This window comes from Euprymna scolopes, chromosome 1 (assembly GCF_053919585.1).
Source record: "Euprymna scolopes isolate OS-2025 chromosome 1, ASM5391958v1, whole genome shotgun sequence".
NCBI lineage: Eukaryota > Metazoa > Mollusca > Cephalopoda > Sepiida > Sepiolidae > Euprymna > Euprymna scolopes.
In genome coordinates, this window is record NC_136482.1 from 146157434 (window position 1) to 146182711 (window position 25278).

The window sequence follows — 25278 nt, forward strand, 5'->3', positions numbered from 1 at the left end:
CTAGTATATATATATAATAGATTTTATTGGACTTTAGATGTTTTAACCACCAAAATTCTTCTGTGGATCACATGGACAACGTTGAACATCACTGGTCTAGGCGACCAAAAAGAGTTTATACTCCAACTCTATCTCCAATAATTACTATCGTGAATGAAAATCATTTTTTCACACATGTGAACAATAGTTCGAATTGATTGTTATTTGTTGGTGTTGTTCTTGAGTGTTGCCTTTTATTTATTTATTTTCTTAATTATTAAGGAGTATATGATATTTGAATGAATATTTAAATGCCATCGATACCTCCCTTCATACGTACTTATGTACCATGTCGAAATTAGTATAAGTTCCAAAACTTACAAAAATGATGCAGTAGATGTGTTAAATGTATTAAAAAAAAAACAAAAAAACAAAAAAAAAAACATCTCCCACAATTACATTCTGAAATTTTGTGTTTAAAAATGGCAGATCTTTAATTTAAGTCAATTTAAGTTAAGGGAGATAAGTCAGTCTGTCATACTGCAATTGGTCGCATAGCTCTTCCACATTAAAACATTTAATGAAACTTGATAGATTCTATTTTTATTAGTAATTATTTTTCTACTGGATCATTTTTTGCAATTTTTGGAATTTACATTAATTTCGACATGACACGTAATTAGGTAATAATGTTTTCACCTGAAATATGTTGGTTTAAAAAATTACCAATCTACACAAGCACCTGTATGACAGTCGGCTGATGGGCCACTTGAAACAGGTGCGAAAGTCTTCTCATACTCATAAAGGAGAGGGTGAGAGAGAGAGAGAGAGAGAGAGAGAGAGAGAGAGGGGTTTATTGTTGTCAACTATGTTTCTAACTTTTTTTTAATTTGCCAAACTAAATAAGATTTAAAAAATATAAAAATAAAGCACTTTAAATTAAAATAAAAATAGAAATCTTGACAAAAATACGAAACTGCGGCTAATATAGTCACGTGACACAGGGAGGCATCCACCATGGCTGAAGGTAAACTACTTCAATTTTCAGTTCTTGTGTTTTTATTTTATTTATTTATTTTTTGAAAATTATTGTAATAATGTTTTCTTTGTCATTTTAACACGTTTCTAAAGAACGAAAGCAACAACATTTCCGATTTATTTTAAGTAACGCTCGTATCTTAATCACAATTAATAATGAATAACGCTCATATTTTTGGTAATGTGTAAAAAGATGGTCGCATTTGTTGCACGCCTCGATGATATACGTATGACAAACTAATTATTAATATCATTTCATTATCTTAGTTTCTTTGTTTATAAAGAGAAACAATTTAGACGAAACTTACAGAAGTCTTTAGGCTTCTAAAATACAATGGAAATTATATATTTCGGTGCTAATAAACAAGTTTATTCACAAACAACAATAAACATTAACCCTCGCTTACACACACACACACCCACACACACAAAGCAGAAATAGTGAAGTCTTTTTTATTAGTTAAAATAAATTAAATTCTTTACACATGCTGACTAATCGTCTTTTTGTATTTACTAAAATAAAAGCGTACATCTCAGCTCCATTATTTACACATATTGTTTATCTAATATTTTTATTTTACCGTTTTGTTTGGTTGTTGTTTTTCTAGACGTATGGTTGGTTCATTGGTTCATTCAAACGAAAATTCTCGGACGAAAAAAAAAAAAGAATCAATATAGTTTAATATCAGGTTACATGGTAAATTTAAACAAAAGCTATTTATTTTCAATTTGATAAAAGAAAATAAATAAGCCTGGACTTTTTTGTCGAATAATTTTTCACCAGTAATGATTTTTTTTTTCATTATAAGTCCACACCCACCTATTTACAAAAAAAAATCTTTCGATTTATTTTGTTCAGTTTGAATTATTAATTCCTTGTCGTCACATAACAAAACAACTGGTGCTTGTGCAGTTTACAAACAGTGTTCATATATATATATATATGATTTTCAAGTTAAATTCAATTTTAACAACGATATCTTTTTGTGATTTTTGTATATAGTAATACGAACCCCTTTTTGTTTATTAAATTGTTAGGTGGAAGTACAGACTAGTTAAAAAAAAGAAGCTCTTCACATGTTAAAAACAGTTTGTGCTTGTTAAGATAGTCGACAGATCGAGCTTTTTAATATGTCGTTTTAAGCAAAAACAATATTACTTGTCATATCGAAAATAGGGTAATGGTGCAGGTGCACTGTGCAGTATCTTTTCACCCATAAAAAAAAAATCATTTGAAATTACGGGTTTGTATTACTGTACACATAGATTCGAAAAAGTTGTCAAAACAAATATATAACAAATAAATGTTACCAAAAGCAAGATAAGTTACTTTTCTACCAAACTGGATATATTTTTCGTGTTTTTATTCAATGTAACATGTTTATTCAGCTCGAAAAACATACATTGTTTACCGATGTATTGGAAAATTCAAAATGGCGCCCGACTCTCTCTTTAACACAGTAAGTTCGGAAAAAGGTGTTATAAATAATAAACTAGACAAAATACTATTAAAAAACCACCGAATATATGTCAACCTATGTCACGGTAATATATATTGAGCGAGTTTCTAACAGTATTTTGTCTAGTTTTATCTTTATAGCACCTTTTCCCAAACTTACCGTGTTAAAGAGAGAGTCGGGCGCCATTTTGAATTTTGCAATACATCGGAAAACACAGTATGTTTTTTGAGCTGAATAAACATGCTACATTAAATAAAAACACTGAAAACCTATCCAGTTAGGTAGAAAAGTAACTTATCTAAGGGTGTGAGTTGGTGTTCAATTCATAATTGGGGTCTACCGATTTTTAGGACTGAGGTTAGATTGTAGGTGCTGAAATTTCTTGAAGCCAAAAGGAGGAGGAGGGCATCCGTGGGCCGTTAGAGGTAAATTTAATGAGATCACCAACTAATAGGTTTTCATCAAGGCACGTCCTTACATAAATGAAAATAACAACACTCCACAAAGAACTCAAAATCACAGTATTAACATGAAATAAACATTTATTTACGTGTTAGGAATATTAGTTTAAATTGTTCCGACATTAGTGTTTTCTTGTGTTGAATGTTCATAATGCAGGAATAGCAATATTTCAATATTACGGATTTTTATGGTCAGAGTGTCACGTGTAGCTTGTAATTAATGTGATTATTTTCAGAGAATAACAGTTCATAATCATGAAAGTGTGCGTTTGTGTTCATCTCGTAAGAACAGTATGCTCAAATAAAATATATATATATATATATATATATATAAGTGAACGTGTCTGTGTGTGTACATTTCCTACGCAATAACTGGGTACTGAGATTTGGGAAAATATTTGTAATCGGTTTTTGGCCAGAAATTTGGCTGCTATGGGGTCAAAATTCAATGATTTGACCTTTGAGAACTCTAGCAAACTCCTCCGCCAATTTTGAAATTTTAGATATAGGTTCCTTGGACATGGATCTAACTTAATAACTTGATTTGAGCCCAAAACAATAAAAGTTAAGAGGTCATAATAGGGGTCAAAGTTTTAAAAAATTTACCTTTTTTTTTTCTTTTTTTTTTTTTTTTTTTTTTTTTCTCAACATACACCTTCAAACACCTGGGCAATGCTGGGCTGAAATGCTAGTTGTTTAAAAAGGGAGAAATAAATTCTCATTCGATGTGATAACTTTCCTTGATGAGAATTAAGGTTAATGTGCTTGGCGTGTAAAGTCGGGGGATTTTAACGTCTCCCTTATGATGGAGTTAATCTGAACATCCAGTTCTTGGAAAAACAAGAGAAAACCGATTTTTCGTGGCATTCTTGGCGATGCTGTTTTGCATCTAGTCTAAATATGTGATGACTACAGGTGGCAGTGATGATTATTTGTAGAACTGCATCCTGGACTGTTTGAATTTTGATGGTCAAATTCTTATATAGAAATGTTCTCGAATGTTCCAGCTAGTTTGCTGTATCTCTATGTGAGGAAAATAGTTCCTTTGTTTTATGCGTGCGGTGGTTGCACTGCGATATTGTGTGCTTGTGTGTTCTTCATATGTGTTTCAGGTAATAAAAAAATATATGTGCACATACGCATACAACAATGGCTACCACTTATAATGTAAAATATCGCATTTAAATTTTCCGCAGAGAAGTAGTTTTTTATCAAGGCCGATAGGCCACTCAAGATTCAGGGTTAAAGTGTATAGCAGTCAAAAGGACAATATAATAATCGATAGTAATGGAAGTTCGGTAAATTTGTTAACTTAAGTGGAATGGCTCATCAGAAACTTGTTCATGTTGGACTTGAAGACAACCATATTATAGACAGCTAAAGTTTTTCGGATATTAAGCAATATAATTCTTTGTTATAAGTGGTGGTCATTGTTGGACTGCAAGTGCACGACAAAAAAAAAAAAAATATGCGTGCACTCACACATACCACAATAGCCGCGACTTATAACATAAAGAATTACATTGCTTAATATCCAGAAAACTACTTATTTCCAGAAAATTTAAATGCGATATATTATTTTATAATTGGTCTATAAGTGGTGGAGGGGCCGCCACAACCTGACCCCCCCCCCATGCCCCTTCATCGCCTAAATCTAAACATCTGTTTATTTTTTACAAAGACATTTGAATTATTTCATTTTCTTTTCATTCTTCTTTATAAATTTTTCTTTTACACCACAAAAATAGCTTTTCATTGTTTTTATTTAAATCTCATAAGAAAATGTTATTTGCTCTGTTTGCAATCTATTTTTTTACAGGGTATTTTTCACCGGATATGTGACCCCTTAATAAGGAGGGTTTTGCTGATTGACCTAAAAGTGGGGTATCAATTTAATGAAACGTTATAATTTAAAAGTAATCATTAAATAAACTTAAAAAAAATATTTTTCATGATAGAATGAAAGTTAAGTCTCTTGGTGACAATAATCTACAGAAAAAATAAAATGTGAAAAGTAATTAATTTTATGGCAAGGGGGAAAGCTCGTACATGTCTGCCGTAATTTTTACAGAAAATTGAGTAAAATTGAAATTTTCTTACACGTTATAAAGTAGACAGTAAGAGTCTACACACAGGGGACATAACTCAAAATGAATATTTTAGATTACTTGTGTCATGGCTGCAATATTTGTTGTCTATAGTGATAGACTTTATTTTACTAAAAACACAATAACAGTTGTTCTACTCAATGACTTTTCATACTTTTTGGATATATTACTATTTTCAACATGACAATTAAGTATGTAATACTGTTTTTGCCTAAAATGACATGTTTAAAAAATCGATTTGTCAATTATCTCTTAACAAGCACAAAAAGTCTATTGCTATGAACTACAAATATTTAACGCTATTAAAATGTGATAAAAGATATGCGTTCTGAGTTATGTCCCCCTGTATGAACTCCTAACCATCTACTTTATAACATCTAAGAAAAATGCAATTGTACCCAATTTTCTGTAAAAATTACTTTTAACCATAAATAATTTTTTTACTCAATAAATTTTCATAATTATTGGGTATATTATTATTATTTTCGACATAAGTATTATTTTTTTTACTTAAAAAGATGTTAAAAAAATCGATCTGTCAACTCTATCTTAACAAACACCAGATAGTTTTATAAATAACATATCAGCATGGCTTATAAACTGCACAAGTACCCAGCAATTTATTGGCTTCAGAAATATAACACTTTGCAATACATGCCTGATAAATGTATGATTTATTTATTTACTTGCTAGGAGTTCTTGCACTGCTCCTTATTTACTCTTACCTTCCAATGCAGTAACAGTTAGACACAAGATTGGTTTTTAATAGAGGGGAAGCCAGCTCCCTAAAATGGACACTCTGGATTAGGACAAAAAAATAAAAATTGTCTCCATCTAGAAGTTGTTTTCCTTCACTAACTGACAATTGTGCTATCAGATGATATCGGTGAAATTACTGGCAAAAAAAATAGGCTGTACTCTTTGTGGTTTTAAGTCCCCCTAAATTATTTAAAGTAAAGATTTATTTAGAGTTTTGAGTTTCAGTCTTACTTGCAACCATTACTTAGAATCACTTGTTTTCATCTCTCGTGGAATTTTTAGCGTTTTCAAAGGAAGAAAATTAAAAAAAAAAAAAAAAAAAAAATTAGTCTGCAAAAATGTACTTGACATTTTATAAACAAATTCAGAGAGAGAGAGACTAGCTACTGAAGAACAATAACTGAAGTTCATAATTTTCTAGTACTGCGTTATTAACTTGAATTATCATCCTTTTTTAGTTGTTCTCTTCCTTGACTTATAAAAGATGGCAACTATTTGTTGGAAGGGTAGTTTATAGGCTTATTTTTCTTAGTTATTTTCGATATCCTAAATTGTCTGGCACTTATCCAGTATTTACTCACCATTTGTTCTGCCTTTTTTTTTTTTTTTTTTTTTTTACAAACCAAATTTTCTTTTTCTGTGTGTACAATTACATCATGTCGCTAGAGAATTTCATTATTAAAAAAAAAAAGTTATCAAATATTTAAGAGTGGAGATTACTATCCTATATAAATTTAACATAAAATGATCACACATTTCCCGACCATCACCAATTTCCGGACAGAATAGTGCATGCCAGTGATAACACTAGCTTTACTGTTATTACATAGTAAGCAATTTTTTTATATGGGGTGATGGATTGACCATAAACATTTGTGTGGGAGGGAGGGGTTAACTGATTTGAACCATTTTTTTTTTTTTTTTTTTTTTTTTTTTTTTTTACAGCTTTGTAGATAGTTTAAGCATATTTTTTTTGTATTTGTTTCTTTTTTTTTTTCTTTTTTTTTTAAAGCTTTGTTGTTTTCTTTTTCATATTCTGGTTTTAAGTTGAGGCATTACTTGTGGAGGCTATACAAAAGCAGTGAAAGCATTAATAATCTGTGCTCATTTACCGGTTGCTCTTACATGGGCAAACTAGTGCATTTGTGGTTCATTTGGGCATTGTTTTCCATTGTGCTCGGACATGAAGGGGGGAGGGATAAAGTCATGACTAGAACGCATGTATGTTGAGGACAAGTGTTTCCAAATCACAAAAAAACAGAAAAACCTGCAGTGTTAAGAAAACTTAAATTGTTTCAATGTTATGTAGCGAATCCCTTACTTTAGGGAAATTGTCAAGCTAAAAAAAAAAATAATTCTATCACTTGCATACTGTTTTGCACAAATACATTAGAATTGTAGAAATTAAAAAAGAAAAATGCACAAAAATATTGGTCATTTAGCAGAGTAGCTAACAAACAAAACGAGTAAAAACAATCAAATCTTTACTAAAAAATTTGAGTATCTGTGTGTGTGTGTGTTTGTCCCCTATTAACTCGGAAATGGCTGGGCCGATTTTTTAAAAAATTTCACACAAATGTGCTTGGCTTGGCAGTGTTATTAGGTTTTGTATCGGAATATCTTCAATAAATACCGATAATTGAAAAAATCCTGGTGCACTGCGATTAGTCTCCAACTAGAACAGGCAATCAATCGATTTGATTGAAAAATGAGCAAGTTCACCTTTTTTGATGACAATAAAAATATGGGAATGTGAAATGTGTCATCATTCAATCCCGGGCAATGTTGAGTTACCCTGATAGTATACAATAAATAAATGTTACCATAGCCAATAAAAGTTACTTTTATACCTACCTGACTGACTTTGTGTGTTTTAAAGTAATTTTAAATGTTATTTTTTCATCTCGAATATTCACTTTTTACGAAGGAGTTAGCCAGCAAAAATGGCTGCTGACATTCTTGTGTTAATGGCCATTTTTGATGGTTAACTCCTAATAATTCCAGATTACAGACATGAAAAACTAGCATAGAGAGAAAAGACAGAGAATCAACACGAAGAAGACAGTTTCTAATTTCCAGTGTTATCTCGACCACTTGCAAAGCGCTAAATATGTTTCCCTGCACTGTCTGTCACAAGGAAATGGTTGTAAAATCCATTGAAACTATGGGTTCACAAGAAGTGTAGTCATCTTACTGGTAGGTTGACAGTTAACTCAGATTATGTTTGTTGCAAATATCTGTGTTATCTGTCCAATTGATGCTTTAACTGTAGCACCGTGGGTGTAGATCGTGTTCCATTTGATGTTGAAGTTACCTTCTAACATTTTGAATACTGATAGTGGTTGTGAACATTGCTGGGGAAAGGTTGCAGAAACTACAGCCAATTATTACATTTAGACGCATTTCTTTCAAGATTCAGTTTTTTCTGGACTATTTTCACTTTGCTATACCATATGATCAGGTAGATATGCGACAGCAAACTGTTGAAAAGGAATATTGTCAACCATGCTTCATCAGAAACTTTGTACTGGAAGGAATTGGAATGTTTTACATGCTTGGTGTCTCAGCTTGTTTGACGGTTCAATCCTCAGCATGGACGATGCTAAGAATATAAATTAAAACTTCTACCTAGTTTAGGCTGACGAAACGAGAGCAATGGATTAAATAAAGGATTCTGTTTGGAATTCCATACAAAGTGTTCAACAAGACACACTTGGTTGAAACCTTGTGAAAACAACATCCGAGATGAGAACAGCAATCCGAATATAAATAACCAAAATAGTACTAAAGGATGTTAAGAGTTTAAGGTAACTGATTGTGATAGCACACGATAGTGATCACCTTTGATAACACTTTTACTCCAGTACATAGTGCTACCAGATGGGGCCATCTGGAGATACTTCCTGACCTAAAATCCACCAAATATTGATGTTATTGTTTTCTTTTTCTTTCCCTTTGGAAATCTTAATCATGTTCTGCAAGGCTAAAAACAAAAGCAACAATTTTCCTCTATAAAACAACTAAACATCATGAATAAACATTTAACAACTTTTAGCAAAATTACTGGAATGACATTAAATAAAGCAAAAAGGTTGAAACTCTGTACAAGAAAACTAACCGAAACCAAACCTAATCTAAAAAAAAAAAGGTGGTTTTTGCTCTGAGCAACATTTTACAGATAAACAATTATGATGAGAATAAACACATTCTTGCACAGCAAAATTTTTTTTTCAAACCTTTTTTGTGGATTTTTTGTATTTGCTGCAAAATAAAAATCATTTGCTTTTTTTTTTGCTTTTTTTTTTTTTTTGTTCTGTGTAAACCATAAACTGTCATGAGAAAATGATTAGTTTTCTTTGGTTTAGAAGCACAATATAACCAGAATACAGTGGAACCTCTAGAGACAAAATCCGCTGCTTGCAAAACTTTAAGTAATTTTTTAGTAATTTTCTTGAAATATTTGTGTTGATTTATATCTGAGAAACATTTTTTACTTGAACTTTAATTGTATTTTCTATTTGCCCCCCCCCTCCGATTTAAAATTATTTTAAAAAATTGGAAAATCAATGTATGCATTACAAATTTTACCACATTTGAAGAAGGATTTTCTGTTTTAATTTTTATCGTACACCATCTGAAATTTTTGTGAGAGGTGGAGGAGTTTATTATTTTTCTTAGAAATCACAAATTAGCTGTAAGAAAGTAAGTAACCCATTTTACTTTGGATCTTTTTTTTTTTTCTGCCCGGCTGTATGCCTATAGAGGTTGTTACCTTACAATAATGATGTCATATTTCTCAGTAATTTTTTAATAGATAGAATTTTACATTTGACTGGGAAGCCATCAGGGAACTAATTAGAGATGCTCCATGGAAAAATATTTTCTCTCTCCCTGCTGAACAATGTGCAAACGAGACCACTGACTGGTTCAAAACTGCAACTGAAGCGCATGTTCCCATGCGGAAATTTTATAGTAAGCCCCACTCTCCCCAATGGTTTACGTCGACTTGTGCAACTGCCATTGCTCAAAAGCAGCATGCATACCGTAGGTTTAACCGACATACGTCCAGTTCAAACAGACTGAAGTATATAGAAGCTAGAAATAACGTTAAGAAAGAAATAGCGACAGCTAAGAGAGAATTTACGGAAACCACTAAAAAGCGCATCGAAGCACAAAAACTAGGAACTCGAGACTTCTGGAAAATCTACAACAGTGTAGTAAATAATGGGCAATCAACAATTCCCCCACTAACCAACAATCACGAGGTTGTCTCCTCAGCAACCGACAAGGCTAACATGCTTGCCAGTCGGTTTGCTTCAAACTCCACACTGGACCCTTCCAACCACCCCCTACCTGACTTTCCTATGCGGACAGACGCCACACTAGACGATCTGAAAACCACCCCTGCTCAGGTGCATGCTATCATAAAAAACCTTGATACCTCAAAAGCATGTGGACCCGATCTTATCCCAGCTGTGCTATTAAAAAAGTGCTCAGCCGAAGTAGCTTCAGTTCTCTCCAAACTCTACAACAAATGCCTTAATGAAGCTTGCTTTCTGGTCTGTTGGAAAACTGCTTCTGTTGTACCAGTATTCAAGAATTCTGGCGAAAGGACAGACCCATCAAATTATCGCCCCATTAGCCTCCTCCCACATTTTGCCAAAATATTTGAGACCATAATTAACCATGCTCTAGTCCATCATCTTACAGATGCTAAACTACTGACTGACAAACAATATGGATTTAGACAAGCCCGTTCCACAGCAGACATCCTAACTGTGATCTCTGAACGTATATACCATTCACTGGACAATGCGGGGGAGGACAGAGCGGTAGCTCTAGATATATCTAAGGCTTTTGACAGGGTATGGCATGAGGGTCACCTCAGGAAAATCAGATCATACGGTATCACTGGTAGAATAATTAAATCCTTCTTAGATAAGAGAAAAATCCAGGTTGTCCTCGACGGTCGTACATCTAAACAATATGATATAAATGCGGGGGTGCCCCAGGGTTCTATCCTTCGACCTCTATTGTTCCTGATATTCATAAATGACCTCCCCGACAAAACTGCCTCTGAGATGGGTATATATGCTGATGACACTACACTCTATGGCAGGCACTACAGGAAGACGAATGAACACATTTCTAAAGAAATGGCAGAAACACTAGAGGAAGACCTCCAATCTGTAGTGGAATGGGGACAAAAGTGGTTGGTCGCGTTCAATGCTGCCAAGACTAAACTAGTTTCATTCAATAATTACAAGAAACCCTCTCTACCACCCATAGCAATGGCCAACAACTCTTTATCTGAGAGTCCATCTTTCAAACTCCTTGGCCTAACGTTCACAGGAAACATGAGTTGGAACAATTACATTGAAGGCATTGCCAGGGCCGCTCCAAGAAAGGTGGGCTCTCTCTACCGTGCTAGAAAACTACTAACACCCGAAAGTATCCTGTACCTCTATCAGGCCACCATTCGCCCATGTATGGAGTATTGCTGCCACATCTGGGCTGGTGCATCTGCTACTAGTCTCTCGCTCCTTGACAAGGTTCAAAAGAGAGTCGCAAACCTGATAGGCCCTGAACTGGCATCTAAGCTTCAGCCTCTGTCCCATCGACGAAATGTTGCATCCCTCTGCCTTTTCTACAAGTATTTTAGTGGTGAATGCTCTGACGAACTGCAATCACTTGTGCCCCCACGACGTGTGCACCCTCGACAAACCCGACAGGCTGCTAAATCCCACCCCCACACTGTAGAGATCCCTAGATGTAAAAGATCTTTTTACTCCAATAGTTTCTTCCCCAGAACCGCTAGACTCTGGAATTCCATCCCAGGTCCCTGCTTCCCCAACAGTACTGACGTGCAGAAGTTCAAGTGTAACGTGAACCGACACCTTGCTGCCCAAATCCCTACATAGTACCCCATAAGTTGTTGCCCCTGATAGTAGCCCCCTACACCAAAGTGGCAATTTGTCTTGTTTGGGGTGAAAATGTAATAAAAAAAAAAAAAAAAAAAAAAAATTTGAATGCCAAAGAAAAGTAAAAAAAATAAATAAATAGCAAGTGAAGGTATTAACGTTTAGGTTGAGTATTATTTGATCCTTATTTCATTCTGGTTTTACCCTTATTATAAAATTTAATGAATATTCTTGCAGGACTTGGAAAGGATTAGATGATTTACATGTAAAACGCCTTTCAGAATACAAAACTTTCAAGATACGAAAGCCAAGCTGGAACCGATAAATTTCATATGTAGAGGTTCCACTGTATTTGACTTTTACCTTTTAAACTCTAATTCAAGAGAGAAATTATTTTGTTTGGCAGTTGAAAGGCTTAAAAATTGCTTTCAAATAATCAAGTGTCACAATAGTAAATACATGTTGGCCATTTAAAAAAAAATTCATTGATAATAGATTAAAAAAAATGGCTGACATGTATAATATGGAAAAAAGAAAATGTGCAGAAACTTTTTGCCAGATCTCTAGAATATCTTTCAGTGTTCATGTTTTTTTTATTTTATTGATGTGAATCCTAAATCTGAATGTCCATAATCACATGAATGGTTTAATTCTGATAATATACTTGGAATTGTTGATTTCAAAAGAAATTAAACCTCACTTAGAAAAGATATTAAATAATTTGTTGATAATCATGATCTAGTATCCCTAATCAATAGTTGTCTGAAATCATTGGTTCCCTGACAAAAGGAAGGTGGACCTGTAAATTTACCCTCATCCGTTTGTCCGTCCGCACTTTTCTCAATAACTATGCCTTGGAATTTTTAAAAATTTTGCATGAATATCAAACGTGATATGAGTAAAAAAGTAACAGAATGGATTTTCCAGAAAAACTTCGGTTACCTTCCTAGGTGTGCCTTTCGGGTTAAAATGGCTGAAATTGACACTTTTCTGCATATTAAAAACAAATTGATGCCTTGGATTTTTATAAAACTTTCTGAAAAGTTGTATCTAACTGATTTCTATAGAATTTTGTTTGTCTATACTTCGCAATAACTCTAGGGTGTGCCCCAGGGGCTCTTTTAGGGTTAATAAAAACACTCCATTTTTGGGACTATTTTACCATATTTGTCCAAAATTTTCTGTGTATGTTTATTTAGCAGTTTTGCATGGTGCTGAACTCAAATTTAAATATGTTAATGCTATGGGGACTTTTAGGGCTAAATGGGGGGGGGGGGGGAGCGGCAAATGATGGACTTAGTCATTTCTTTTTTTGCATGGTACAGAACTCAAATTTACATATGTTAAGACCTAAAACTGCACCTTTTGTTCATTTTCACCTGGATTTAACATCCCTTGAGGACATTTGGGGCTAAATGGTGGCGGGGGAGGGCAAATGCTGATCTTAGTCATTTTTTTATGCCTCGTTCACTGTACACTCACGAGGGACTATGCATGCTTCACTTGTTTTTATTTTCAAGTCTGTATTTGTTATATGTATTATTATGTTAAAGTTGAATTAATCAACTTTTTTTTTCCCCAAAGGCTTTTTTCCTATAAGTTTTGAATCAGGTTGTTTGGAAAAAAAAAAAAACAAACTTTAATTGCTCTAATTAGGTATAATTTGCAATTAATTCACAAAAAGTGACCTATCTTTACTTACCTACTTATTACTCTCTCTCTCTGTTGTTTGCTCCCCCCCTCTGATATTATATGGTATCTATCAGTCGTTTCCATAACTCTGTCTTCTTTAATATCAGAAAAATAAAATTACAATAGGCGCCAAATATAACTTAAATAAAATATTCATTTTAGAATAGATAAGTAATCTATTAAAATAATGTTATAATTAGTTTCACACAAAAGTTTTCCTTAAAATTTCACAAATTTTTTAAACCTGTTTTTTCTTTCTTTTTTTGTTTGTGTGTAAACTACAATTATACTTTTTTTCGTAAAACTTGTTTCTGATTACTATTAATACCATATGTAGAGAGACGAATAAAATACAGTATTATTAGCTGAAAATGTTTGTCTTGTATTTGTCGTTAGATGAAAGTAAGATTGTATTTTGATTATTTGATTGTATTGGACCACTGCCATCTTGGCATGTATTTAAAAAGTTTCTGCTGTAAAAGCAATAGTTTATTTGAATGATTGCTACTTGTAAAGAGACAATTCAAAGGCAGCCATTAACAAGTATCCACAATTACTTGTGATAAAATGTAAAGTATTACGTTTAGCTGATATTAGATAACATTTTGGTGAGCAGACAAGTTTTTACTCTTTGGTATTATTTTGACTTGTCTCTATATAAATAAAATGAACTCTTCCCCCCCCCCCGTCGGATTTTGACCTTAATAGGATTAAAAATCAAGATATTTCATGCAAATATAATATGCACAAACGGCAGAACAATATCTGAGGTGTGTTATAGGCTTATTATTTCTCAAATTCCTCGATAATCTTAGATTTCTATACTTTTTCTGCTGAGAAGTCACGGCCAAAATCGATTAAGATCAATGGAAGTGGTAAAATATTTTCTCTCTAATAAATTCCTCCTCCCCCTGCCACCACTTAACACCATTTGGGGATCGTTCATAAGGAACAGTTGAGAAGAGAACGCCGGTTTGGCTTCGTAGTTCATTCATGTGAAGTTATTTAAAATCACTAAACTAAGCTGCAGTGCTCTGTGGCGTAGTGGTTAGCGTGCTGGACAATTCACATTATATTTTCACGTTCGCACCGACCTACCGTAGTCGTTTTTTTTTTTTTTTTTTTTTTTTCCTAAACAACTGGAATGGACTTTTCTTGGTGGCCGAACTGTTAACGTTGCAGATGTTTTTTTTTTTTTTTTTTTTTTTTTTTTTTCACACTTTATTTTCCTACTTTTACTCATGATGCCGGGTTTGATCCTTCCTACTTACCTACCATAACATTTTTTAAAACTCCCCCCCCCCCGTCCCGGAAACAAACACTCGGGCAACGCCGGGTACCCCCACTAGTTTATTCAATAGATATTTTAATTTGTCTTTTGTTTTTCTATCTTGCTAAATCCCTTAAATATTCTTATTTTTTTCAAAAGCAAATGTTACATTTGTTTTAGCTCTAGGGAAATGGGATTAAATTATAAAACCGTAAATGATTAATTTAAAATTTTAAAAACCTATGGAAGGGAAGTAAATCTTTGTATTCCTAGAAGTGTCAAGGAAAGCTTATACTAAGTACCTACTTAGTGTTTATATATGTAAAGCATGAGGGTGCTATACCTAATTATCATATTCTAGAAAGTGCACTTAATATCAGGCTGGCCAACCTTGAAATGGTACTTTTCCATATTTTCTATTTTACACCACATATCACTCCAAATTTCTCTTCCGTATTATATTTCCTAGCATTTTATTAAGATTGCACATAAAAATCCCCTTACCATTCTGAGTTATTTAATTTCAAATATTCAGTATAATTCAGGAATTAGAAGATTACTCAATCCATATATCCAGATGGAGCCATAGAACCCAAGTGTGGAATGACCCCTTCTGGTAAGATGGACCATAGATCTTGTCAGATCATCCATCCAGGTAAAGAAAAACTGATGTGAAACATGTACCAAGACTTTCAAGGCCTTGCCATCAAATTGCTTGGGGAAGGAGATCTCCGTAGGCCTAGACAGTCAATTCTCCTAGAGCAGGAGCTGAACAAATTATCTGGTTTGGAAACCTAAAATTGCCTAAGGAGTAGGTAGGCTCTGCCTATTGCCTGTCTTTTATGCGCCTTCTTTATTACCAAAGCGCAGAGATACAATCATAGGTACTTTCCTATGCTTGGCTTTGTTTCCTGGCTAGAACAATAAAAACCATCTCACCATCTCTTTTTCTATCAAACTGGACAAATTAAGATGTTTGCTTGCTACTTCTTCTCATATGGCTAGACTGGGTTACTCTTGTTTAGCAAGTTGAGGATATAGGGTTGAAAATTTGTCTGGTTCCTGTTTCTGACTGACCATACAGGAGTCCTAATCCATAGGCAGCACTAAACAACATGCATTAATGTGGGTGTGCCCCAAGGGTCAATGCTAGGATCTTTTTTGTTCTTGATATTCTTAAATGATCTCCCTGATAAAATTGTGTCAGAGATGGGTACATTTGCTGATGACACTACGCTCTATACTAGACATGTGGGGGGGAAAAACTAGTAAGCATATATCCAAGGCAATATCTAAAACCTTATAAAATAATGTCTAGTCTGTAGTGGAATGGGAGGATGTAAATGAATGGTCACATCGAATGCTACTAAGACAAGACTCCTTTCCTTCAATTACAGCCACCAATTGGTGTGAGTAATAACACTTCTGCTGAGAGTTCATTGTTCAAACTCCTCTGCATGACATTCAAAGATTACATGGATAGAAGACATTGCCAAGACTGCTGCAAAGAAGATAGCTACCTCTACTATGCTAGAAAAAATACATCTGACAGTATTCTGTATCTCTATAAAGCCACCATATGATGATGCATAGAATATTGTTACTACATCTGGGCTGCTGTGTCAACCACCAGTCTCTCTCGATTTGAAAAGGTACAAAAAAAATAGTCTCTCATCTAATGGGTTCCACACTGTCAACCAAACTCCAACTCTAGTCCCATCACTGCAATGTTGGATCCCTGTATTTGCTTTACAAGTATTTTAATGGAATGTATTCTGACGAACTTTTAAAGCGGTGCCCCCTCAAAATAGATATCCCTGACTGAGGTACCCCGATGCTGGAGACTCTTCTAACCTGAAAGTGTCTTCCCTCTGACTGCTAAACTTTGAAATTCCCTCCCTGTATCTTGTTTCCTCGACTGTACTAACAAACAAAAATTTAAGTATAATGTAAACAGACATCTTGCTGCTTAACCCCCTACTTAGTGTGTCCCTATAGGCATCACAGTGACAATTTGCCTTATTTTGGTTGAATGAGAAAAAAAATACCTGAAAGTGATTTTTAAGTCTTTAAAATATAAATAAAAATTAATCACTTAAATTAATCATTACCAAACGTCTCTTAGGGTTTTGGTGATAGATCCTGATAACCATATATATTCTGAAATTACATTAACCAGGGTGCATGGATATTTCATTTTGATCAGAGTGGGTACAACATTAATGTGCTGTCATCGTGATTGAAATCCGTTAAAAGGAAATGTTTTACTTTATTTCATTTTTTTTATTTTTTTATTTATAACTTGAAAAATATAGAAATTGAAATATATATATAAATGTTAATACAGAGTTCAGGGCTTGGAGCAGGAGTGCACAGGGATCCTCATTGTTTTCCCAGAAATGTTGGGTGTGTTTTTTGAAGATGTTAAAGACTATAAATTTAGCAAACTTTATTTCAATTAACGAGCAGGGAGACCCAACATTGCCCGGGATTAAATGATGATCAACAAATGTTTCACACTTCATATTTTTATTGTCATCAAAATCGATTAAATGGACCATTTTCAATCAAATTGATTGATTGTCTGTTCTAGTCGAGGGCCCCACCGTGGTTCACCGGGAGGGAGCTGTACATACCTCCCCGCAGTGACTTGCTTCACAATACATTCTAGTTTACATTGCTACTGTTGAGTTTATAAAATTATTTATATAATAATGGCTTGAATTAAGTTTAAAATGCAAAATGTCAAGTATCATGGTTCATTCGTGCTCTAAACAGAAACATTAATTTCGAACACACACCTGTCATATCAAAGAACTACAGGTCTTTCTGCTTCTCAAATGCACTTGTGATGTTAGGCTGTATAATCTAAAATCGCTTGTTCCTTCTTTGGTTGGATTTTTGGATTATTGATATTACTGAAGAAATTTCAATACAAAACTTATGTAAGAATATTGTGTGAAATTTCAGAAAAAAAAATTCAACCCATAGGAAATGAAGTCACACATACAAACTTCCTGTTATATAATAGTAAATGTTACTTCACATGTCCTTGCTTCCATATGTGTGTGGCTAACACAATGCTAAATCTGTCTTATTATTGTTCTTCTCCTTAAAGTGTAATATAATAGGTATTCTCACATTAAACATTCTTTTTTTGCCATATTTGCCCAACTTAATGAAAGTCAGCTTTATAAAATAACATCTAGTCTGTAGTGGAATGGGAGGATGTAAATGGATGGTCACATCTAATGCTACTAAGACAAAGCTCCTTTCCTTCAATTACAATTACCTGATTTATACCTGACTCAAGAAATTATTTATGTAATGTAAGGGAGAAGTACTCTTTGATTGCAATCCAAAACATTTCTTTCCATGAGTTGAGAATTAAAGAAAATAATGATAACCCTGACTTTTGATTGTATATCTGATTTAATTCTCTTTGGATTTGTTGGATATTGGCTTGACTTTCAATAAAATAGTGTGAAAATAAACTTGTCCCAAACTAAAATTGAATTGTATTTCCAGTATATCTAAAGCATCCATTAATTTCTTACTTTAATTAATGGTGCCAAATTTATTTTTGGTCGCTCAGTTAGCTATCAAATTATTACTATTCAAAGTTGGTTTGAAATGAGAAATTTGGCGTATTGTTTGCAGTTTGTCCAGAAGCCAAATTTTACACTATCTAATTAAAAAATCAGGCTTTGAACAAGTAAAACACCCATACAAATGTATTATGTCATCTTGTGTTAAATGAAAATTAATCATAATTAAAGCAATAATTATTAGATTAAACCAGCATAAACATTGAGCAAAATTCCATTATCTCTTAAAATACAAAAATGAAATGCAAACATAGCTTTGACTGTTCATAAGATTCAATTCAACAGCTAACACATTGAATCTTCTTGCTATAATTCATAGCACAGTAAAGATCAAGATAGATTTTTCATTTAATATTAAATCAAATAAAAAAAAAACAACTCAGATTTGAACAATGTAAAAACTGACAGAACCACAATTTGATAATAGTGCAAAATTTTAATTCATTAAGTTTTCAGTTTGGAATTTTTTATGTGAAAGACCACTTAAAACTCTATTAAGCTCAACATATTGATGAGCGACCTTTTTCTTTAAGATAGGATTGTTTTTATATTCATAGAGACACACAGTATTGTGTGTATTAAGTTTAAATATGTCAACATTAAAAAATAAATTGCCCATCACTGAAAATTATATACTAACTTGAAGTAACCTGGAAAAGATACTAATGACAAAATAAAAAGAACTATACATTTAAAAAAGGGAAGGTTAAAACTTTGTTTACATTCAGATTTTGTCAAAATTACTCTAAAATAAATGAGTTATCAGGAGTTGAAATTCAAGGAAATTTCATTGTAGTTACTCAATTTTATATACTGACATTGCATTGGGATAATCGAGTCTTCTGGCTGGATCAAAGTTAATTTCTCTTTGTATCTTAGCAATTTTAGGAGACCACCCTCCCAGGCATTACCTCCCTTTTGGACAGGGTGGTGGTGGTTTGCTGATTACTTGAGCCTGTTTAGAGAGCTGCCCTTTTTCGAGGGAGGTGAATTCTCCACTATACACTGATCTTGTCATCATGAAAGGCAAACAATAATATAAGAAAATTAAAAAAAAAAAAGGTCAATTATTTCTGTCCCCATTTAATTTAATGGCTTTTTCATAAAACAAAAACAAACTACATTTAAAGCTGTTGTGTATTAAAATAAAACAATACAATTAGAAATCAATAATGCTGAGCAATTATTAAAAAGTCTTTGTAAATTAATTTTGTAGAATAGGCATCATCTGGTATGGCTGACTTTTTTTTTCTCTCTGCACATAAACACTGCATGGTTAATGAATACTAATGACATTCTATTGTGATGAAACTTTTTTGCAAAATCTATATTGATATGTATTCACATTAAAATGACAGTTACCACTTCTGAAGATTGAGGATATGGGTTAATGAGATTGTATGAAAGCTTGTTGAAAGTTGAAGAACCTCCATGAAGATTGAGGATGATAAATGAAAAGAACACTTAAATTTAGTTACTTGTAATGACATTATGACAAGAATCTGATGCTGATGCATTTGCAAATGAAAGTTGTAATCTGCTTGGAGGCAGTCCTGTGGCAATGTGTTCTACAAACGAGAACCCTATAACAAAAAAGATCTGTTCATGGAAATTTCATCTAATGCTAAACACACACACACACAAAAAGTTTTTTTTTGTTTTGTTAGCAAAATGAGTTCTTGCTGTGAATATTTTGAAAAGGGGAGAAGATTTCCATGAAAGTAATGATAGAGTGGAGAGAACCTAGCAGTATCTCTTCTATGGGGAAAAGGTTGTAAGGAACAGAAGAGATTATTCCTACTAGATTTCAAAATCAATTTTGTATCAAGAGTACTCTTTGTAGCACGTGCCCAGATGTGGCAGCAGTACTCCATCTTATGACATATCTGATTCTTCTATAGGTAGGTAGACTCTCTTTGCCATGCTAGAAAGTTACTTATGTCTGAGAGTATCTTGTACCTCTACAAGGCCACCATTCGCCCATGTATGGAGTATTGTTGTCACATTTGAGCTGCTGCATCTGCTACTAGTCTCTCACTCTTAGACAAAAAAAAGTCACCAATCTAGCCGCTGTCCCATTGCTAAAATGTTGCATCCCTCTGCCTGTTTTAGAAGTATTTTAATAGCGGATGCTTCGACGAGCTACAAACCCTTGTGCCACCTTGACGGAAATACACCCGACAAGCAGCAAAATCCCACCCCAACACAATAGAAATCCCTAGATTCAAGAAAGCCTTCTACTCTAATAGTTTCTTCCCTAGGACTGCTAGACTTTGGAATGTCTTTTCCGGGTTCTTGGTTCCCTGACTGTACTGACATGCAGGAGCTCAAGAATAATGTAAACACACATTTTGCTGCTCAACTCCCTACTTACTACCCCTACAAGTTATGTCCCAAATAGTAGCCCCCCCCCCACACACACACATCAAAGTGGCACTGTGCCTTGTTTAGGGGGAAAATGCAATAATAAAAAAAAATAGAGGATTAAGAGCAGGTAGTTTCTGGAGTGATAGAATGATGCAACCATTTTTCCATTAACATTAGCAACAAATTGGATGTAAACTTTTCCTTTTAAATTGTAAATCAAAGAGTTTTGTCAAGGAGAAAGCCTTTCTTACTGTATGCTTGATTTTGAAGTAATATAAAAACTGGATTGCATTTATTGAATAAGAAAAAATTTTTATAAATTTGTTCAGCGTGTTAAATATTTTTTGTTATTAGTATAGAAAACAACTAACTCATAAGTCTAATGAATCTAATGGAGTAAAAACAAAAAAAAAATCACACAATTGGATAAAAAGAAAAAAAGATATGTTCGAATTGGGTTAAGAAATAAGCTGTTATGTGAATAGAACAATCTTTTAAACAAAACCTCGGGTATTTTTTGTTACAAAAGTATCTTATTTAATTGGATTATAGCGGCATGAATCAAGTGAGTTTAGACACCGTGACATCTGTTTACCTTGACTGAGCAATGATGGTTTCAAATATATTTGTTTTATTTTTTGTTATTTTAATAAAAAAAGGTTTTGACAATGTTTTTGTTGTTGTGTCTGTTCTAAAGAAAGATGTCTCCAGTTTAAATACCAGACATTAATGGATTAAATATCAAAAATGCATACAAGGAAAATATTTACATCAGAAAAGAAAAAAACAAAATAAGACCAGCAAATAAAACCAAATATTTAACTAGCCGACCAAATCACGGTTCGTTACAAATATACAAATTTCAGATGGTTGCTAAAAGAGAATCTAACTTCACTTCTAATAAAAAAAAATTTAATTTTCTTGCTTAAACTAATCTCATCTGGAATTTTCTGTTTTTATCTTTATTTTTGCACGCATATCTTTAATCTTTCTACATAAGTCTGACGAAATATAGAAAAGGTAAATTTAGTATTGATTTTTTGTGTGGAAATATTTGTTTTCATTAATCTTATGTTTAGAAAAAATATAAACATTTTTTCATAAAAAATTAAAATAAATTATCGGATTAAAACCAATTTTAGAACCTTATTTTTACAGACAGCATTTTTGTCAAAGAAAGGTAGAGCGAATCTGATTTGTTGCTGTTAATGAATGTACTTAATTTTCTCAATGAAAATAAATACTGTTAGCAAGTGTCAGATTTAATTTCAAATTTTCATATCTAAAAACAAGCCAAAAACTGTATGGCCCCTCAACTGATGCCTTGAATTTTAGGAGAAAAATAAAAATTAGTCTTAAAGGTGTGTTTTTCACCCCTAAAACACCCTGGGGCTCAAGCCTCAGAATTTTTCCAGGGTCAAATATTACATTTCCAGATGAATATCCATGTGGTCTTGCTTTTGGGTAATTTTCTGTAAAATCTAATGGTCGGAAAAGATTCTATATCCTGGAAAGTGCTATTTTTGTCCAATTTTGACTCTTTTGACCCCCTGGGGACACAACCAGAATTTTCCCAGGGTCAAATATTATGTTTCTAGATGTATGCCCATGTGATCTTCTTTTGGGTAATTTTCTGTAAAATCTAATAGTCGGAAAAGATTGTATGTCCTGGAAAGTGCTATTTTTGGCCGTTTTGATCCCTTTTGACCCCCTGGGGACACAACCAGAATTTTTATAAAAAATCCAAGAATGTTATATTTCCTTCCTTGGGTAGTTGTAACTTCATGCAAATTTTCCAAAAAATGTAGTATTTAAAAAAAGTAGTTATTGAGAATTTTTGGAACAAATGGACAAGGGTGAATTCTAAGGTCCAAGTCCGACTAAGTTGGACCAATAATAAGATTTTCAAGTCAACCGTTTAAATAAATGAAATCCGTTATATGACAAGATGAAGTTCACATTCTCACAATGAGAAATAGTCTGAATTCCTTAACCCCAAACATGACAATCCTGCATGTGGTTAGAGAAATGCAAACAAAAACAAAACTAATATATAAATGGTTTTCTGTTAGTTTTCAGATAATATACAGGATGTGATCTTGTAAAGAATTAAAAAAAATTTAGTCATGGTTTTCTCAGTTTATCTTAAATGAGTTAGCATCCACATTTTTTTGTTATAATTTAGTATGAATATAAGAAAAGCAACAATAATCATTAGTTTGAAATCCATTTGCACTTAAAACACATTCATCATTAGAAGTGAAGAGGATACTAAGGAAATGGCTCCTTGGTACAAGTTATTTTCAATGCATTTAGCCCCCCCCCCCCGCACTCAAATTTCTATAGTGGATGTCTTAGCTTGTGGTGTAAAGGAACTTTATAAACAAAAGTTTTAACTGCTAAAATAATTTTCTTTGAAATGTTATTATGTGTGGAATTATTGGTAGGTTGAGATATGATAATCGTTTTGTGTGAGAATGGAGGCTGATGAGAACTTTGATGTGGAGAAAGTATATTTCGATGGTGATACTAATTTATGCCGTTCAGAAATTTTTTTTTGTTTTTATTTATCGGGGTGAAACCATGGGAGCATGAGGAGAAAAAGGTTTAGTACGATTGCAAAAGTTAGAAGTAATATGTTCTATATTTTTCTTAAAATGACAGTTTTTTTTCATAAGAAAGATAATGAATTTAAATATTTTCTAAGAAATTTTATATATATATATATATTTTTTTTTTTTTAAAGAAAATACATAAAAATATGTTTATGTAAGCATAAATTGTTAGATGAAAGTATAGGAAAAACTTTAGGTTTTTTTTTTTTGTTTTTTTTTTTAAGAAAACCTAATATTTTTTTTTTTTTTTAAATATTTTTTTATGATTGTTTATTGCTGGCGGAAGAACCTTCTCGAGATGAGGATATTTCCCTTAGGAATCTTTTACTTTGGTCGACTGTTGAACAGCCATCGATGGAAAAGAGGGAGGGAGATGGGGGTAAAAGGAAATGGAAGGAAGCTCCCCAAGAACTGAGTAGCTTTTGGAAATGTGATTAATGATGGAGACAAAAGGATCGTTTCCGAATTTTTTGTCTCCACATAAATTCAAGTAAATATCTACCCAGAAGCTCCCGGTTGGTCCCACATTCTTGTTTCACTGTTTTGCTTCCTTCCTACATCCTCTCGACATGGTTCATCGTGGGGTCTACAAAATGCATACTTATGATTCACTGTCAGGTGGTTGGTGGAACCCTTCTCCTCCTACTTTGTTATAGTTCCTTCCAACAGTCAGATATATGACTAGTCCCCGGCAGAATATATTTGTTTATTATTAGGAGGGTTTCGGCATTGCGATTTGGTCTGGTCATCCAAAAAGAACCCTCCTTTTCGGTGATGTAAATACAAAATAAGTCTATTTAGGGTTTCAACATTTGAACAATGCTCGGCTGAAACTGATGATTGCCGGTCTTGCCCGAGCCATACTTGACGAGAATTCCCAAGAATCCGGATCAAATTATGCAAGAGTGCCCAGAAAACAAGGTAGAAAATTGATTATTAATGAAAATAGTTTTCGAAGACAAATAGTGAAAGTTGAGTTTTGCTTAAAAATAGAAACTGAGGAATTTGACTTGTAATAAGGGAGTTAAAAGGTAATAATTTTATAAAGACTTTGAAAGTCTTAGGCCAATTTATCAAAATTCAATTTTTGCTAATTGTTTGTGAAAACTGTTTTCATTAATAATTAATTTTCGATTTTTTATAATTTTAGGATATGTTCATTACTGTGACATAACAATTAAGTAGCTACCATTGGTTTTACTTGAAATTCAATATTTTGATTTTTGAGTTTCGCTATTATAACGAAGACTCCCTGAACCTACTTACAGCTAAAATACATGTGTAAAAAAGTATGGTTATGTCATTATTTAACTAATAAGGTGAAATGATGTTTATACAGTACTAGCGGGAGTGCCCGGTGTTGCCTGTTTGGATGCGTGTGTTCAGAAAAAAAAAGTTGTAGTAGGCAAGTAGGCTTGAACCCAAAGCCTTGATGCGAAGGTGGAAAAGAAAGTGATAAAAAACCTGACATCTTACCGCGTGGCCACAATAGGACAGGAATTGAAACACGTTCTAATTTAATGATTAAAAAGTTGACATGCAGAAAGTGAATGAGTTCATGCCGGAGAAATGAAATCATGCACTCAAGTTTGGCTGGAAGCCAGTTCTTTCCACCGTGGTGGTGGTGGTGGTGGTGGTGGTGGGGGCTCTGGCAGCGTCTTAATGAATAGCAATTGTCTGATATGAAGGGGTATTCCCCACGGTGATCAAAATTGATTGCTTTCAACACCTGCCTACCACGAAGGCCAGCGACTCGATTTTTTTTTTTTTTTTTTTTTTTTTTTTTTATGAATCAGTTTCACTTTTATAAGAAACACGCGGAGAGGAAGAAATAGCGCGAAAATAGATTGTAAAAATCGTTCAAATAAAAAAGGTAGAACGACCTCCGTTAGTAAATCGGAGATATTATAATCCAGGGAGTATATAAAAAGTTGAAAGAATTACTGACTCCCCTCGAGCCCCGAAAGCCTTTGCCGGACATATAAAAAAATGCGCACACA

General features: G+C 33.4%; 1 protein-coding gene across 1 annotated transcript in view; it reads left to right on the plus strand.

The window, feature by feature from the left end:
- The first annotated feature begins 870 nt into the window (after positions 1-870).
- Positions 871-25278, plus strand: part of LOC145276421 (ankyrin repeat and FYVE domain-containing protein 1-like) — a 105578-nt gene continuing 81170 nt past the window's right edge. Inside the window, exon 1 of the mRNA XM_080127740.1 lies at positions 871-1006. Coding sequence (XP_079983866.1) covers positions 997-1006 — 10 coding nt within the window. The 5' untranslated portion in view covers positions 871-996. The remainder of the gene's footprint in view (positions 1007-25278) is intronic.